The sequence below is a fragment of the Salvia miltiorrhiza genome, chromosome 7, assembly GCF_028751815.1.
Source record: "Salvia miltiorrhiza cultivar Shanhuang (shh) chromosome 7, IMPLAD_Smil_shh, whole genome shotgun sequence".
In the NCBI taxonomy this organism is placed as follows: Eukaryota; Viridiplantae; Streptophyta; class Magnoliopsida; order Lamiales; family Lamiaceae; genus Salvia; species Salvia miltiorrhiza.
In genome coordinates, this window is record NC_080393.1 from 43651474 (window position 1) to 43670481 (window position 19008).

General features: G+C 39.2%; 1 protein-coding gene across 4 annotated transcripts; it reads left to right on the top strand.

The window, feature by feature from the left end:
- The first annotated feature begins 3640 nt into the window (after positions 1 to 3640).
- On the top strand, positions 3641 to 9626 carry LOC130996259 (alpha,alpha-trehalose-phosphate synthase [UDP-forming] 5). 4 transcript variants are annotated; one of them, XM_057921762.1, is made up of 4 exons: positions 3641 to 4038; positions 4564 to 6621; positions 7591 to 7864; positions 9012 to 9626. In XM_057921762.1, exons 2-4 carry the CDS (start codon positions 4625 to 4627, stop codon positions 9318 to 9320), a joined length of 2580 nt encoding a protein of 859 aa, XP_057777745.1. In that variant the 5' UTR covers positions 3641 to 4038; positions 4564 to 4624; the 3' UTR covers positions 9321 to 9626. The 4 variants fall into 4 exon arrangements, with proteins under 4 accessions (XP_057777745.1, XP_057777747.1, XP_057777748.1 ...); XM_057921764.1 differs by lacking the exon at positions 3641 to 4038 and adding an exon at positions 4054 to 4336; XM_057921765.1 differs by lacking the exon at positions 3641 to 4038 and adding an exon at positions 4073 to 4215.
- Positions 9627 to 19008: the final 9382 nt, after the last annotated feature.

Genomic DNA, 19008 nt, shown 5'->3' on the forward strand with positions numbered 1-19008 from the left:
GAAGAATTCAGAAGAATTCGTCAAAATCGCAGCTGAACAGATCAGTCAGCTTCAAGCCTTCGTTTGAAGCCTCAAACGTCCTCAAATCGTATTTTTCCCAGAAATACGACTTCTTCGTCTTCGAGAGAGCTTTCCGTGGATGCCTGTTTCGCTTGAATCGGAGTTCTGTGGAGGAAGTTATGGCCGTTCTCCCGAAACTGCCAGAACTTGATTTCCTGCGAAAATCTGACTCCAGCTCAGATCTTCTGAACTGTATCTCGCTCAGCTTTCACCGTTGGATGGACAACGTTCTATGAAAGTCCTAAGGGAGAAACTGCCTACACGTTTCTGGCCCTCTCTGCTCTCTCTAAAACCCTAATTAATTACTGTGTCCGTCTCTTTTAGGGTTTGAAAATAGATCCCATATTTATACTAGTTTTTAAAGCGTTCTAGTTCTAATAGGAAACAAAAATAATAATAATACTAATAATAATAATAATAATAATAATAATAATAATAATAATAATAATAATAATAATAATAATAATAGTCTAGATAAAATTAATGGTGCATATCTATATGTATCATGTAATTATTTAAAAAAATAAGCTATACAAGAAAATACTATTAATTAAACTTATAAAATAAATCTAAATTATCGGGGTGTTACACTATATGTCATTTTTTTTTCATTTATAAATACCCCTGCAATCCTTTCTCAAATTCGTTCACTCAAACTTTCAAATTCACTATCCTTAATCTTTCATCTTTTTTTTTTTCATCTCTCAAATTCTTCCACAAATCAAAATGGATCCCAACGACCCAAATGCTCCCGACTGTCTTTTGCCTAATTGGACTTGTGATCTTACCGGAGACTAACATCCTGACCTAGAGCGTTCAACATAGGGGACGAGCCCCACGAGACCGCCACGGCCGAAGGCGAGGCAGCGGAAGGTGATGGCCTTCAAGGCGCCGGCGGTGGACCAAGGCGATAAAAGGGTCGTCACTCTTACACCCTCGAGGAGACAGACCTCGTCACTCGGATATGGATCGAGGAGACCAACGACGCCATCCGTGGTATGGATAAAAAAACGACCACCATTGGGGCCGAGTTATCGATCGGGTGAACGCCATCTTAGTGACTGACCTAAACCTCCACCAAATCATATTTTACTGCCCCATGTAAGTTCGAAGGTCAAGCTTTGGGAGGCAACGTGGGTTGAGACGAACGTAAAGTGGCCATCCGGGCACTCCGACAACATGATCCGGGAGAAGGCCCAAACGCTCAACGCCCTTGCGTTGCATTCAAATGGTGGAATGCATGGAAGATCCTCTGGACAAACCGAAAGTTCAAATCTTTGTACCCCGAAGGAGACATGCATTCCTCTAAGAGGACAAAGACGAGTGAGAGTGGCTACTTCACCACCTCGGCCTCGAGCGAGGAAATCTCGTCTTCCCGGCCAATGGAAAACAAATCGGCGAAGGCGACGGCTAAGGGGAAGGGGAATGGAAAGACGAAGGGCACGACGTCGCAAGTCTAGGATGCTCAGCCCCAATGTGTTGAATTCATGGGCAATACGCAAACCACGCTCAGAAGAATTGTCGAGGAGTACGAGATGAACAATCGTCTCAAGAGGGAAATCCACGGCGACCGTATCATGTTCTTGGATACGAAGAAAATGACTCTCGAGCAACTCGAATTCCATCGAGAACAAGTAGCCCAGATTCTCGCGAGGCATAGGGGCGACTAGTAATTTAGGCTTAATTAATTTTAATTTTTAGGATGTTAATTTTAATTTATGTATTTTGAATTGAATTTAATTTTAATTTTTAAGATTTTACATTAATGAACTTTTAAGTTTAAAAATTGTGTTGTGTAAATTTGTTATTCAAATTAATGTAATTTAAATTAAATGAAAAATATAAAAATCAAACCTAAAAAATATGAGTTATTGAATGAGCCTCCCCAATCAACAATATGCATGCTCTTGCCTCTTAGAGCATCCGCAATAGGCTTACTTGATAGCCTACTTGATAGTGGATTGTGTTATTGAGTAAAGTAGTGCTGCATTAGGGTTACTTGATAGCCTACTTGATTTTTTTAGTTTTTAAAGAGGAGAGAGAGATTTTTAAATAGGTGAAGAGAATTAAAAAAAAGAAAAAAAGAAAAAAGAAAATTACTCGTGCATACTCGAAGACTCGAGTAGCACTCGAGTAAACCCCCCCTGCAACGCCCTACTCGAGTGCAACACTCTACTCGAGTAGGCGCTCGAGCAAGGGCGTACATATTTTCCCAAACACTTTTGCAAAGCCTTCAATAATTAATATAGTGGAGGAGATTAAATTGGGCCTAAGAGCATCCGCAGCGGTGGGTGCGATGGCCGGATCGAACCCGGCCTATCGCACCCACCGCCGTTGCCGCACCCGGGTGTGAGGGGGGAGGGGGGGTTGCTTCGCACTCGTGCATAGTGGGAGCGAAGGTGGGGGCGTGTAAACACGCGCCCCTTTTCGGCCCAAAAAAAAAAATAAAGAAAGTTAAAAAACAAAATTTAAAATGCATGCAGTAGCCGTTTTTTACCGTTTTTTTCCCGTTGCCCTTTTTTTTATTCTTTTTTTTTATTATTTCTATACCCCCTCTATATATACATATACAACCTCATTTTCTTCTTCATCCTCTATCATTCATCCATTCTCCTCATTCATCCATTCTCCCCATCTTCTAAATTATTTCAACAAATAGCAATGGAAGGCGATTGGAGCAACTATTGGTGTGAACATCCTCAAAATCCATCCCCCGGCGAATCAAATGCTTCCAGGCAAGGTTTCTATCAATGTAGGATTTGAATTTTAATTCAATGAAATTTTAATTTCTTAATTATTGTAAAATGAAAACTAGAATAAAACTAATTCAAAAATAAAATAAAATCTATTGCACCCAAGTGGGTGCAATATCATTGTTGGAGTGGGTGCAATAAAAGTGGGAACCCATTCTATTGCACCCACTATGGGTGCAAGCATTGTGGATGCTCTAAATACACAATGCTCTAAATACTTAGTAGATGTGGTTCTTTTAATGTAATCACTAACCAGGGAAAAAAGAATAGCTGCTGCTTTCACACTCTTCTTCTTCTCATTGGCTGATAGGGCTATTATTACTTCCTTGATGCAAACGCAGGATATTTTTGGTGCTCCAATGGGAACGCATGTTCTACAATTTCGATTTGATATTCAATAGTATTTGATATGACATGTCACCATATAATATTACTCCCTCCGTCCGCCAAGATTATGGTAATTTGCTTGGGCACGGGATTTAATAAAATTTGTGATGATTTTAATATAGTGGAGAAAGGGTCCCACCACTTTATGAGATGAGTGGTTGAGATTAAATTTTGAGTGATTTTTTTTTGTAAATAAAGAGTGTTAGTAAGAATAAAATATTAAAAAGGATGGTGGGACCATTGCCATAAAAGGAAAGTGACATAATCTTGGCGGACGCCCGATATAGTAATTGTGACATAATCTTGGCGGACGGAGGGAGTATTATTTATGTATATTATATTTTAAAAAATAAATATATATTATATACTAGTGCTAAAGAAAAAGTATGTAATATGATTTGAGATTAATGATTTGTTTTTTAGTAAAAGTCCCAGAGTTTGGTAGTTTCAAGATTGGATTAAGTTTGGTTAAGAGTTGGGTAATGATGAGCTTACATTAATTAACCATAGTTAAACAGTAACAGACAAAAAATATTTGCAGCTCACTGTTTTTCCTTCTTGCTTTCATCACCGGCACTTATTATGCACCATTTCTCGACCTATTTCTTCTTCCCTTTTTAGTGAGAGAAAGAGAATAAGAGAATCTTTCTCTGCATACCAACACCATTACTTTGAGGGCCGTTTTACGATTTTTGCTCACAAACAAAATGAGCATTTGCAGAAAAAGTAGATGAGGAAAAATATTTTCTTGATGGCATTAGTGCTAGAAGATAGGAATCTGATCTGAGATAGTTTTAGTGGGAATCTTAAGTGATTTTTAAGGCCACTTTCTTGCGAGGTAAACGCTCAATGTTCTACTTTCTCATTGGCTATTATTACCTACTAACACTAGCACTTCTCTTGTGTGAGTTACTTTTTTGCGTCTTTTTTCACTTTAAAAAAAACCAAAATTATTTTATTTTGTTTCTCAATCTGTTGCCCACTTTCTGCAATGTTACTGTGGTGCTTTTTCACTGTAAGCTGCGAAATTTTGAGTTTTTCTATCATGGAAGGTGTCTTTAATGGTGGAAGATGGGTTGAATAAGCTGGTCAGAGGCATACTTGATTTATTTGACATTTATGAGGGTGGTTATGAGGTGTGGTCATTCTTTACCTACAACTGTTAACTAGTAAATTTGGTGATCATGAGATTTTCTCCCTTATCATTTCCATTTAGTTGCTTTGATGATTTATGTACGATGGACTGTAACTGTTTGCTTGTGAAGGTGTAAAGGGTGTTTTTCTGGAGTTTTTGTGTAGTTACAGATTTGACTGTTATGTGTAAATAGCCAGCCTAATTTGCTGTTATTGGCTTCATTTGCAGAGCTTGATTTCTTGACCAGTTAAAAAGACTGTTGTATTGGCTGAGATTATAGTCCCATATAATGGTTTCTAGGTCTTATTCCAACTTATTGGATCTTACATCTGGTGGATCATCACCTACCTTCAGCCGAGGGGTGAAGAAACTATCCCGAGTTGCAACTGTAGCCGGGGTGTTATCTGAGCTAGACGATGAAAGTAGAAGCAATGGTGGATCCGATGCTCCCTCCTCTATTGCACAAGAGCGTATGATTATTGTTGGGAATCAGCTCCCACTTCGTGCACGAAGGAACGAGTCAGATGGAAAGAAAGGGTGGAGCTTCAGTTGGGATGAGGATTCTCTTCTCTTACAACTGAAAGATGGACTTGGGGAAGATGTGGAGGTAATATACGTTGGTTCTCTTAAAGAGGAGATCGACTTTAGTGAGCAAGATGATGTAGCACAAACATTGCTCGAGAACTTCAACTGTGTCCCTGCTTTCATCCCACCAGAGCTCTTCAGTAAATTCTACCATGGTTTTTGTAAACAGTACTTGTGGCCTTTGTTTCACTATATGCTTCCTCTATCTCCGGATCTTGGTGGCAGGTTTGATCGTACGCTGTGGCAAGCTTATGTCTCTGTAAACAAAATATTCGCAGATAAGGTAATGGAGGTGATCACTCCTGATGATGACTTTGTGTGGGTTCATGATTACCATTTGATGGTGTTACCAACATTTTTGAGGAAGAGGTTTAACAGGGTGAAACTTGGATTTTTCCTCCATAGTCCTTTTCCATCATCAGAGATATATCGAACTCTACCTGTAAGGACTGAACTCCTACGGGCACTCTTGAACTCGGACCTTATTGGCTTTCATACATTTGATTATGCAAGACATTTTCTGTCTTGTTGTAGTAGAATGCTGGGGGTGTCGTATCAATCTAAGCGTGGTTATATAGGGCTTGAGTACTATGGCCGTACTGTAAGCATCAAAATCCTTCCAGTTGGTATTCACATGAGCCAGCTTCGCTCCGTGCTGGATCTTCCAGACACGGAGCATAAGGTGGCACAGTTACGGGATAAGTTTCAGGGTCAGACTGTCTTGCTTGGGGTGGATGACATGGATATTTTCAAAGGTATAAGCTTGAAGCTTCTGGCCTTCGAGCAGTTGCTGACTCACCATCCTGATAAACGAGGTAAAGTTGTTCTGGTTCAGATAGCTAACCCGGCCAGAGGCCGGGGGAAAGATGTTCAGGAGGTTCGGTCAGAAACTAACACCATTGTTGCAAGAATCAACCACGCCTTTGGAAAACCAGGATATGAGCCAGTAGTCTTGGTCGATACTTATCTTCACTTCTATGAGCGTATTGCATACTATGTAATCTCTGAGTGTTGCCTAGTCACTGCTGTAAGAGACGGGATGAATTTGATACCTTATGAGTACATCGTGTGCAGGCAAGGAACGGATAAGTTGGATGAAACATTGGACTTGAACCCGTCATCACCGAAGAAGAGCATGTTGGTGGTTTCTGAATTCATTGGGTGCTCACCATCTCTTAGTGGTGCAATAAGAGTTAATCCTTGGAACATTGATTCTGTTGAGGAAGCTATGGATTCTGCTCTCATGGTTCCCGAGCCAGAGAAACAAATGCGGCATGATAAGCACTACAAGTATGTTAGCACCCATGATGTTGCCTATTGGGCCCACAGCTTTTTTCAGGATCTTGAAAGAGCATGTAGGGATCACATAAGGAGAAGATGCTGGGGTATTGGTTTTGGGTTAGGATTTCGTGTTATTGCCTTGGATCCGAGTTTCAGGAAGCTGTCAGTCGAGCACATTGTGTCTGCATATAAAAGGACTAAGAATCGCGCTATCCTTTTGGACTATGATGGCACAATGACATCACAGAGTACTCTTGATGCAACTCCAAATGCTGAGGCTATTGAAATATTGAAAAAACTATGCAGAGATCCCAAGAATGTAGTTTTTGTTGTAAGTGGGAAAAACAAAGAGATCTTAACACGATGGTTTACTTCCTGTGAAAACTTAGGAATTGGAGCAGAGCATGGGTATTTTGTGAGGTAAGGCACTCTTGCATTTGATTAACGAATTAGTCCATTGTCTCATAGCAAAAAGTGCTTATATATATTCCTTCAAATGAGACAAGGTTATCAGATATATCATTACTTACTTTTGCATTGCAAGCATGCTTTTAGATTGCAATCACGTCAAGTTTGGATAAGTGTCAATAGCTTGTTACCATGTAAGCTAAGTATGAAGCATTTTGCATGGCAAACTGCTTATTGAATTATTTTGTAGCACTTTTCTTACCCAATAATCCGAAAGATCCTACGAGCCACTTCTTTGTGTGAACTGTGATAGGACAAACTGACTGACCCCTCTACTACTGTAATTTCATATAAAAAATATCAACATGTTTTTCTGGTGGTTTTGATAGCGTGATTCAAACCCCTTTTACTTCTTTAATGATTGCTTCACCTGAAAAATTGTCGGAAACTTTTGCCTATATGAATAAGTGCTCTTGTGATGTATAGGACAACTAGAATCATTTTAGTGTATGTAGTTTGCTTCAGTTTTTATTATGCTTCTATAAAATCTATGCTGATCGGAACAGATATTCAACTTTATCATATATTCCTAATCAATATCAGCAATTTATTATGATATGGATCTCGAGAAACCCAATATTATTGATTATGGTGAAGTGATGCTACTGTATGCTAGAGAAAGAAATTCACAGAACATGACTTAATTGTAGCAGAACTGTTTTTGGCTGCATTTGGCAGTGTTGTAACATATGTACCATACACGAGCCTCTAGCCTCTCAGCCACTTATTCTGGTTTTATTTTATTTAGCTTTGTATTATATTGTTAACCAGGCATTCGACTTCTTCCTCAAAACTTTACTCACCCGACAGACAGGACCTTAAAAAAGAAAGCTTCTCTCTGTTTCTGCACTCACATTGAGTTTAAAATAAGTTTGTCGTTCAAGTCACCTTTATTCCTTACTGAGAATTATATTGTTCCAGGCCACAAAACCAGACAGACTGGGAAACATGTTTTCCTGCTCAAGATTTTTACTGGAAACAGATTGCCGAACCTGTAATGCAGTTATACACAGAAACGACTGATGGTTCTTTCATAGAAGCAAAAGAGAGTGCCCTCGTCTGGAATTACCAGCTTGCAGATCCAGATTTTGGCTCGTGTCAGGCTAAGGAACTTCATGATCACCTTGAGAGTGTTCTGGCAAATGAACCCGTTTCAGTCAAGAGCGGCCAACACATTGTTGAAGTAAAACCTCAGGTTAGCCTTTATTCATCTCGCCCAAGAAATCATTTCACTTGTATATGCATTTCTCAGTATCTAATTTTTCATGTGCCTTTTTCCCTCTGCCAATTCTAGATAAGTGGGGTCAGTTAACAGAAACTGAGATACATGGATACATAAAGAATGTGATACTAGCTGATACAGTATCAAGAAACGCTCATGTCTCAAGTAGGAGAAGTTTCACTACAAAATATTTCTTTTCATCGTCTTGTATGTTGCAGTAGTCTAGGATAGCTGGGGTTAGGCTAAAGACCTGTGTAAAATGTTTAACAACAAGAACACCTGGAAGGATGTCGAAGAGGCCCCTCACTTCTCGAATAAAATAAGCAAATCTAAAAAGGAGTTCCACTTCTCCACTTGTTGAAATGAAGTATATTAAGTGGTATAGATTTAAACATGGTAAATATTGTGAAAATGCTGATAAAGTTCTTTGAATGTGTCTAACAACTAATGAATGAGTATAAACAAAATCTAACAACTCTTCAAATGCTAGGGGGAATATCTTCCAAGATATTTACTGAATAACAAGCCCAACAACCTGAAGTTTGTTAAAAGTCAAGGTCAAATTAAAATCATGATTTTTTAAAGAACATATAGCATATATAGCTAGATGGAATTAAAAGAGAAAATCTTCTCGAGTATTCTAAGGAAAAATTCTATGTTAAAGCAGTACTGATGGCTTTGATCATTTAAAACATATTTTTAAAATTATCATGTACATGTATCAAACTTTGCCAGGAGTGAGTGGTACTCTGCAGGATTTTGGGCTGTCCCATTAATGTTTAGGGTCCTATCTCGATGACAGATGAACGTTTATACCATGGAATCTTCTCTAAAATATCAAAGTATCTGTTCTTCTCTATACGAGCCATAGAAGCCATGAATCTGGTATGACTGAACTAAGGAAATACTTGTGTTAAAGTTAGCTACCTTTTTCACTAAAAGCATACCTACCTTGCATTTTCTTTTTTTGCTTTTTGTATACACCGTCAAGCTTTGTGTTTGTCTCTTCCAACTCATGCCATTAGCTCTTCATATGTTGGAACTGAATCTGAATTAAATTTTCTCAAAATCATACTTAAATTGATGCAACTGGAAAATGGCTGTTGATGCTCTTGTTTAGGGGGTAAACAAAGGCGTTGTAGCAGAGAGGATTGTAGCAATGACGCGTAAGAAGGAAGTGCTTCCGGATTTTGTGCTGTGCATAGGTGACGACCGGTCTGATGAGGACATGTTCGAGGTGATAATGAGTGCTAAGGACGACGGTTCACTCTCTCCAGTAGCTGAAGTTTTCGCGTGCACAGTCGGGCAGAAGCCCAGCAAGGCCAAGTACTACTTGGAGGATACCTCGGAGATCTTGCGAATGTTCCAGAACCTTGCAGATGCATCTGACCAGACTGCTAAAACTGTTTCCTTTTCTCCACAAGTATGAAGCACACCATTGTTTGCTTGTGTTCCTCATAACTAGCTTTAATAGATTTTCTGTAAATTATTTATTATCGTTTCATTTGGAGTTTGAACTTGTGTTGTAGTCAGTTTTTAATGTGATAGTTCACGTCGTCAACCCTCAACGTATAACGTGAGATGAAACGTTAGAAGGATAGAAAATTTTTGCAACACATTAAATTGTGGTGTGTATGATGGCCATTAGACCGCGTTTGTCTTTCTTGCATGTCATGATCCTTTATTTATTGATAAAACTATTTGAAAATAAATGTTTCTTTTATTTCCTGGACCATTATGACTTCATTTCCTAGTTTAGTTAGGTCGATCTTTTGATTTTTGATTGGAGACTTTCGCAATGTTTAAGGCTTGTTTGATTTAAAATTCAAAGCCTTTAATAAAATAATGGCTCATAATCTATGAACAATGAGTCGGTGACGAACGCATAATAAGGCGATGGGGTTCGAGCCGAGCTTAGAACGATCCCCGGTTTTCATATTAGTCATGTTAATCCTGAGCGTAATGTTATAGCTCATTGTTTAGCGAAAGTTGAGAGAAATTTTCCATCGCATCATATTTGGAATGAATTTCCATCCTTTGTGGTGGGTCATTTCCATTAACCTTGTTCTTGCGATCAATAATATATCTTCTCGTTTTCCCTCAAAATAAAAAATAAAAAATACTACTCCCTCCGTCCATGAAAGAAATTCCTAGAAGGGAATGACACGGGTTTTAAGAAAAAATATTATTGAGTGTATTGAGAGTGAATAAAAGATAGTTGAGTATATTGGGAGTGGTGAAAAAGTGTTATAATTAATATTGGGAGTTGTGAAAAGTGAAAAGTAAGAGGATTATAAGTGATGGGGTATAGTTCCAAAAATAGGTAGGAAGTTCTTTTGTGGACGTCCCAAAAAGGAAACATAGGAAATTCTTTCGTGGACGGAGGGAGTATTATATAGTATTATGTATTAAAAATATTTTTCATATTAATTTGTACCCCTAAAAAAACTGAGCATATCCCTTCCTTTCACCCTTTATATTTGGGCTTTGGGTTTTGGGTTTTTACTTACTCAACCCCGATCCAATATAACAAAAGGAGGTTAATGTTTAAAATCTAACGTTTTAGGTTCGAGTTCTCCGCTGCACGATCTTTAAATTATTTTTATTTATTTATATAAGTTATCAAAAAAAGAAAAACATTTGTTGTGTTTAATTATTTAAAAAAAAAATAACAAATTAAACTAAGATGGGGTTGAGAGACAGAGAGAGTCAATCGATAGCAGCTTAAAAAATAGAAAGGGTTAGCAAAGAGATTTTGAGTTAGGAAAAATATATTTTATTTATTTCAATTTCATTGTGTCCTCTACCTACTCGTCTGAAATCAAGCTCTTCCATCTAATTTTAAGGTATTACTATATTTTTTCCGTTTAAATTAGGTTTAATATGTAGTGCACATAACTTATCAAATAACCAACTCATTTGTAAATTATATTCTTGTCTATTTGATATGCCAAGTTATTTGTGTTTCTAAATAGCTTTAGTTTTGTTTTAGTAGTTTTACATTTGTGTATTAAATATAGGAATAACAAGTGAAATACCTAATTAAAAAAAATAAAAAAGAATGAAAAAATAATCCGATCTTCGACAATTTATGTTCAACAAAATGAAATCTGAAGAGAGTGAGAGTTCATGCTCTCTACGGTAGACAATGGGAATCCACCTATCTTCATTTAAAAGGAATGACAAAACACCTAATTATTTGTCGTACTCATAGATTCAAAATCTTGGGTCTGCCACTGTCTATAATCCTAATTTATCGCCCTCTATCACTCTCGCTAATATAATCTTCTCAGCGCTCTCTATACTTATTCTCGTTGTTCATCTCTCGTTCTTGCACGTGCAAATTTGCTTTCATCCGGTTCATCATCTTGAAGGTTCATCGTTTTCTTTTGCTTGTCATGATTATTATATTGCTAGTTTTTCTTATAAAAAATCAATTAATTGTACTTTTGTAACACCCCGTATTTTCCTTATTACTTATATTATTGAGACGTCATTAAGAGTACTAAGATTTTAGCATTAGCTTATAACTGATGAGACGAAGTTTCACAGCAAACTAAGGCAGGAGTATTTTAGAGGTCCAACGATAGAATTTTTGAGTGACTCATACTGATAGAATGAGTTTAGATAGAGATGTTGAATGAATTGAGAATGAAATTATAGTTTCTCTTTTCGGTCTAGAAAATAGATTTATTTTCGTGATAGTTATTTTATTAAAGGTTACGGTGATAACCGAATAAGAAATAGAGACGATTTATGTGAGTGGGAATCATTATAGAGATAAGTCGAATTCACGAAACGATTAAATTATCGTTGGATTTTGACAAATTGAGATGTCATGTTTGAGTGAGAATAATTGATATTTTATTACTCCGTGATAATATATTTGAGATTGATTGATTCATAATTTTTCTTGGATGTAGTAATATAGAGATGATAATTTTTTTAAATGGTGAATTGTGATTTTGCTATCTATTATATAATTTTCCTAAGGGAATTTCTTGGAATTGATTTTATGAGTTTGATGTAATGTGAATTAGGTGTGCTCTAATTATGATTAATTTTTTTTATCACACCATTAGATGATATTGATTTATGGTTTTTAAAATTATCATGAGAAAATGATGAAAATGAAAAGGTGGGAAAATTTTATCATTTCCACTCTTGTTATCTCATGTTCTCTTTGATGGATTTTTTTTTTATCCTATACTTCATTTATCCTATACACATGTTCTCTTTGTGGGAAAATGATGGATAAATTGTTAAATGACAACATTACCCTTATTATTAACTTACTTATTTTATGCCATACTTTCAATTCTATTTTATGACATACTTCATTTTTTTTTTAATTTTTCTCGCCACCTCCACCCCCACCCCACCACCCCACGCCCCCACCAACACCCTGCCCCCCTCCCCCTCCCCAATTTTTTTTTTTTTTTTTTAATTTTTCTAGCCACCTCCACCCCACCCCACTACCCCACGCCCCCACCCACCCCCTCCCCACCACCCCCACCCCTCCACACCAAATTTTTTTTTTTAAATTTTTCTCGCCACCTTCACCCACCCTCTCCTTCCCCATGCCCCCACCACCCCCCCACCCCCAATTTAAAAAAATAAATAAATAAATTTTTCTCGCCACCTCCACCCACCCCACCCTACCCCACGCCCCCACCCAACCCCCCCCCCCCCACCCCCAATTTTTTTTTTAATTTTTCTCACCACCTCCACCCACCCTCCCCTACCCCACGCCCCACCCACCCCCTCCCCACCCCCGCAACCCTCAAATATTTTTTTTTTAAAATTTTCTCGCCATCTCCACCCACTCTCCCCTACCCCACGCCCCCCCCCCCCCCACCAACCAATTTTTTTTAATTTTTCTCGCCACCTCCACCCACCCCTCCCTACCCCATGCCCCCACCGACCACCCTCCCCCACCCCCCAAAAAAAAATTAATTTTTCTCGCCACCTCCACCCATCCCCCCTACCCCACGCCCCCACCCACCCCTTCCCCACCACCCCCCCACCCCCATTTTTTTTTTAATTTTCCTCGCCACCTCCACCCACCCCCTCCCTACCCGACACCCCCACTCACCCCCTCCCCCCAAAAAAGAAATTCTTTAGTTTTTCTTGCCACCTCCACCCCCACCCCACTACCCTACGCCCCCACCAACACCCTGCCCCCCCTCCCCCTCCCCAATTATTTATTTTTTTAATTTTTCTAGCCACCTCCACCCCACCCCACTACTCCACGCCCCCACCCACCCCCTCCCCACCACCCCCACCCCTCCACATTTCTCGCCACCTTCACCCACCCTCTCCTACCCCACGCCCCTCCACCCCCCCCACCCCCAATTTAAATAAATAAATAAATAAATTTTTCTCGCCACCTCCACCCACCCCCTCCCTACCCGACACCCCCACTCACCCCCTCCCCCCAAAAAAGAAATTCTTTAATTTTTCTCGCCACCTCCACCCCACCTCTTACCCCACGCCTCCACCCCCCCTCCCCCACCCCCCCTCGCCAAGTTTTTTTTTTCTCGCCACCCCCTACCCCGACGCCCCCACCCCCCGCTCACCCTCCCAACCCCAATTTTTTTTTTAAATTTTTCTCGTCACTCCTACCCCCATCCAACGTTTTTTTGGGGGGTGGGGGGAGGGTGAGTGGGGGCGGGTAGGGCTGTAAATTAACAGAGCTACTCGCGAGCTATTCGAGATTCGGCTCGAAAAAAGCTCGTTTGGAGCTCGATTCGATAATAAATGAGCCGAGCACGAGCCTGATTTTGAACTCAAAATTTTTATCGAGCCGAGCTCGAGCCTGACAGTGCTCGGCTCGTTGAGCTCGCGAACATGTTCGAATTCGATTGTTCACGAACATGTTCACGAGCCTGTTCACGAACCTTTAGTCGAGCCTTCAATCGAGTTAGTACACGAGCCTTAAACGAGTCGAACTCGAACTCGAATAACATATTAATTAAGAAGATTTTGTTAAATTTATAACAAATTCGAGCTTGAACATCATATATACGAACATCTAACGAGCCGAGCTCGAGCTCAAGCTCAAATTCGACATTATCGAGCATCACCTGAGTCGAACTCGAACCGAGCTCGAGCTTAGTATGTGGGCGACGAGCCGAGCTCGACCATCAAGATAAAAGCTCTAATCGAGCTCGAGCTCGAGCCGAGCTCGAACACCCGAATATTTAAACGAGCCGAGCTCGAGCCTGCTTGTATTTGACTCGGTTCGGCTCGTTTACAGCCCTAGGGGCGGGGTGGAGGTGGCAAGAAAAATTAAAAAAAAAAATAAAAATTGGGAAAAGGGCAAGGGGTGGGGGGCGTAGGGTAGGGGGGACGGGTGGAGGTAGCAACAAAAATTTAATTTTTTTTGGGGGGGTGGGGGATGTTAGGGTGGGGGCGTGGGGTAGGGAAGGGTGGGTGGAGGTGGCGAGAAAAAATTAAAAAAAAAAAATTGGGGGTTGGGTGGGGGAGGGTGGTGAAGAGGGGGTGCGTGGGGGCGTGGGGTAGGGGAGGGTGGGTCAACGTGGCGAGAAAAATTAAAAAAAAAATTGGGGGTGGGGGGGTGGTGGGGAGGGGGTGGGTGGGGGCGTGGGGTAGGGGAGGGTGGGTGAAGGTGGCAAGAAAAATTAAAAAAAAAATATATGGGGGTGGGGAGGGGGTAGGTGGGGGCGTGGGGTAGGGGGGTGGATGGAGGTGGCGAGAAAAAATTTAAAAAAAATTTGTTTTTTTGGGGGTTGGGGGGGTGGTAGGGAGGGGGTAGGTGGGGGCGTGGGGTAAGGGGGTGGATGGAGGTGGTGAGAAAAAATTAAAAAAAAAAATTTTTTTTGGGGGTTGGGGGGGTGGGGGTGGGGGTGTGGGGTAGGGGAGGGTGGGTGAAGGTGGTGAGAAAAAATTAAAAAAAAAAAAAATTTTTTTTGGGGGTTGGGGGAGGGGGTGGGTGGGGGGCGTGGGGTAGGGGAGGGTGGGTGAAGGTGGTGAAAAAAATTTAAAAAAAAAAATTTGGGGGTGGGGCGGGGGGTATGGTGGGTTGGGGTGGGTGGGGGTAGGGGAGGGTGGGTGAAGGTGGCGAGAAAATTTTTTTTAAAAAAAATTGGGGGTGGGGAGGGGGGTGGGGAGGGGTTAGGTGGGGGCGTGGGGTAGGGGGTGGATGGAGGTGGCGAGAAAAAATTAAAAAAAAAAATTTTTTTTTGGGGGTTGGGAGGGGGTGGTGGGGAGGGGGTAGGTGGGGGCGTGTGGGTAGGGGGGTGGATGGAGCTGGCGAGAAAAAAAAAAAAAAATTTGGGGGATGGGGGGGGTGGTGGGGAGGGGGTTGGGTGGGGGGTGGGATGGGGTGGGGAGTTAAATTAAAGAAAAAAAATTAATGTTTTCGATCCGAACAAGACTCACTTACTGACATTCTCAATGTTAAGGGTAAAATTGGAAGATCAAAAAAATATACATTATGGGAAAATTTTATCACACCTGCAGGTCATGATAATATTATCATGATTTGGGATGAAAATGTGGGAAAAGGGGCTGCCCGGGAAAATTTTCCTTCCTGCCCGGAGAAAATTTGCTAATAAAGAGAACACATGAAAAAGATGGAAAATGAGGGAAATTATTTGTTTTCCATCCTTTTCCCACAAAGAGAACGCAGCCTAAGTGATTTTCCTTAACTTAGCTTTTCCTACAATGCTTGATCTCATTAATTAGTGTGGCATTATATTTTATTCTTTAATCTAAATTAGAGATATTCTTGGCAAGTGGACAAGTGGATAAGCCACTTGCAAGTGTGAGTATTGAAGAAGTTAGACTAGCAGCTTAGTGAGCAAGTTTAAGCTTTAAACAAAACATTTCTCTCTCTCTCTTCTCTCCCCCTCATTTCAATCTCTCTCTCCCTCTCTTCTTCTCACTTTCTTTTCTCTCTCTATCACCATTGATGATTATCTCCAAGCTCCAAAAATCATTTCCATACTTAGATCTTTCCTAAATCAAGCTCTACATCTCAATCCCTTTGAATCAAGAGCAAGTTTTGGAGGAGTTTTCAAGATTTGAGCCAAAAGAGGAGATTTTTATTTTTGTTCAAATCCTTGAGTAAGTGATGAATCCTTTTAGATCTAGACTTTTTTTGTGTTGTATATGTGTATATATGGATAGATCAAGCAAGAAAACACCTCCTCCCCTAATTTCAAAATTTTCGAAAATATTAGGGTTCTACCCTTTAAAATTTTTTCTTTTCCTTTTCTTAAATTGAGGTTATTTAAATGCTACTGAGATCCTATTGAGTCTATTACCATGTGTAGAGAAATGATTTAAAAAGAGATGAGATTTGAAATAGTTTAGTTTGTGTAATTTTGGGAAGTTTTGATTTTGAGTCTTGATTGATGAGTTGATGGATGATATATGATTTTGAGAGTGTCTATATGATGTTTCATGGATTGATGATTGAAATTGATTGGTAAAATTTTCATATGAGTTAGTTTGGTTAAATTGGACAAATTTGCTTCTATGCTTTAATTTACTAATTGATTGCTTGTTTATGCTATTAAGTGTGTCAATTTGATAGATCTAAGGCTTGATTGATGATTTAAGCATGATTAGAGATTTTCAAAAAGTTTAGTTTGTTAAAAATTAGGACCTTTTGATTTATGTGCTAAATGTTTAAATTGGCTAAGGTTAATTGATATTAGGTATGATATAAACGATTATTAATGATCAATTTGGTTAATTGTTGATTATGTATGAATTTGCTTGAGTTTAGTTTACTAAGATTTGGGTATTCTTGATTAATGAAGTCAATGTTTGGATTAATGATATTTATATGCTAATTGGACTATATAAAGGAGGATTGCATGATTAAATTGGTTAATGATGTTGATTTGTGAAAATTCACTAAGTTTAGTTTGCACGTATGTAAGAGATCTTTCATATAAGATGAGTTATGAGTTAAAGATGTTTATATGTGGCTTGTTAATGATAAATTGAGCCTATGTATGAGATATGAGACGAAACGAATCGTCCTCTAAAAACTTGTGTGTTGACCGAATACATGCTAAAGAAGGGGAAGTCAAATTTTGATTTTTCTTGAGTCATACGATCATATATTAGTGTTATTGTGTATTATGTGAGCTTAAGTTGAATTTTTGAGAATTTTCTGACATAGAAATCTCGAGTTTAGTTTGTTAAAAATGACATAAATTGGAATTTCTCTCTCATGTGAATTATTTTTAGTTAATCGATTCAAGAATGTTTTATAATATGCTCTTAGCTTTCTAAATTGAATTTTTGGGAATTTTTCCCCAACTAAAAATATTTTTCCATTTATACAAAAAGTTTTTAAATGTGTTTGCTAAGGTGCTTTTGAACTTGATTAATTATTCTATGAGCTAATTTAGGATTAATTGATGATGCTCTGTGTGTGCTTATCTATATGTTTGTGTGTTGATGTAGTCTAGTTCTATATGTGTTGGGAATTTAATGAAATATCCTAATCCTAGTTTTGATGATACCAAAATCAATAGGTTTCACTTATAATAGACTAGAACTGTTCGAACTCAAGTGTTAGAGTTATTTTTCTAGTTTAGTTGCTGTTCTGAAGACTGAAGACTGAAGAACGAAGGACTGAAGACTGAAGATGCCGACTAATGTAACGATTAAGGCAAAGTCAAATACTGATATTTGACTTATCAGTCGAAGGATCAGTTTCGACTGATTACTTAATGCGCGCCACGTAGATTCAGCGGACTGATACTAAAGACAAGTATCAGTTAAACATTCTTCCTCGAACTGAATCTCCAAAGTTCAAAGAAAGCCACGCACTCCAGAAGTACAACTGCATTAAATGCAGAGTTCTCAGGATCGTCCTTTCTCTACAGAGGCCATTCCTTTTGGTGATTACCTTTTCAGAGATGTCCCATCTCCTGCTCTTCAATATAGCCGTTCTCACCAAAACAAGGAACCTCGAAGATTGAAGCCTCAGCCCAAGTTCAAATTACTCTCTAACGGAAGAAATCTTGAAGACCATCTCTGCCAACGGATCTATTCAAGACGTCTCCTATAAATTGCGCTCGAGGATCATTTCAATCTTCACCGATTCAACAACATAAGCTGAAACACTGCCGAATTTGTCACTCAGCAAAACCAAGCTTCCTCAAAGTTTGAATCGAAGAAGAGAATCACAAAGCCAAAAATCAGTCACTGCTGATTACATACATTCTCTTAGAACTTAGACAAATATTGTATATCCAAAGCCTAGATAAAACTGACTGCAAAGAACTTATTCTTTGTGGTTTAGTTGGTAAGTTTTCAAACCTCTTTTCAATAGACCGAATTGAGAGTTTGTGTCGAAAAGGAATTCAGACCAGTGTTATGTCTCCGTGAGATCTTAGTGCCTAGTGTGCACTAGGAGTGAGAAATCCAACCCAGCGTATTGGCATTGAAGATAGGCTCTTCAGTCATTTCGGTTTGTTGTGCACCCGCAAGCACACGTTCAGGTTTGCTGTGTACCAGTAAGCACATGCCCAGTGAAGTTGTTGGTCTGATCAACCGACTGTGGATGTAGGAAGTGTTTTCCGAACTACGTAAAAATCTCTGTGTTATTTATAGTTTTCAGTATTTACCTTCTTACTTGTGCTTTTACATTCCTAAACTGAAAACTGATTAATTGCAAAGAGAAACTTAACTGCTGACAACTTGATTAATATCACAGGCTATTGCAAAACATAAGTTTTCCGCTGCGTGTGTTATTAGTCTAACCGATCTATCTTCTGATAGTCAGTAAGATTTATAACATCTCTCTGTTTAACAAACTCGACTGAAGCCTTACGTGTATCAGTTAAGGTCTTTGACTTAACTAATAACTCTTTACTGAAGAGTATTCAGTATCAGTCGTCAACCTAGTCTTGACAAAACTCTTTTCACTAAAAAGGTTGAGTTAGTTTGTATTTAAAGTTTTATTTTCAAAAAATAGCCTATAGGTGTATTCCCCCCCATACACCTATTCGAGATCCTCCGGACCTAACTACAATTGGTATCAGAGCAGGTTGTTCAGAAGAACAATTTTGCTTTGATCAAGTTCTACTGAACTAGATCATTTTCCTTAAAGGTCTCGAAATCTTTTC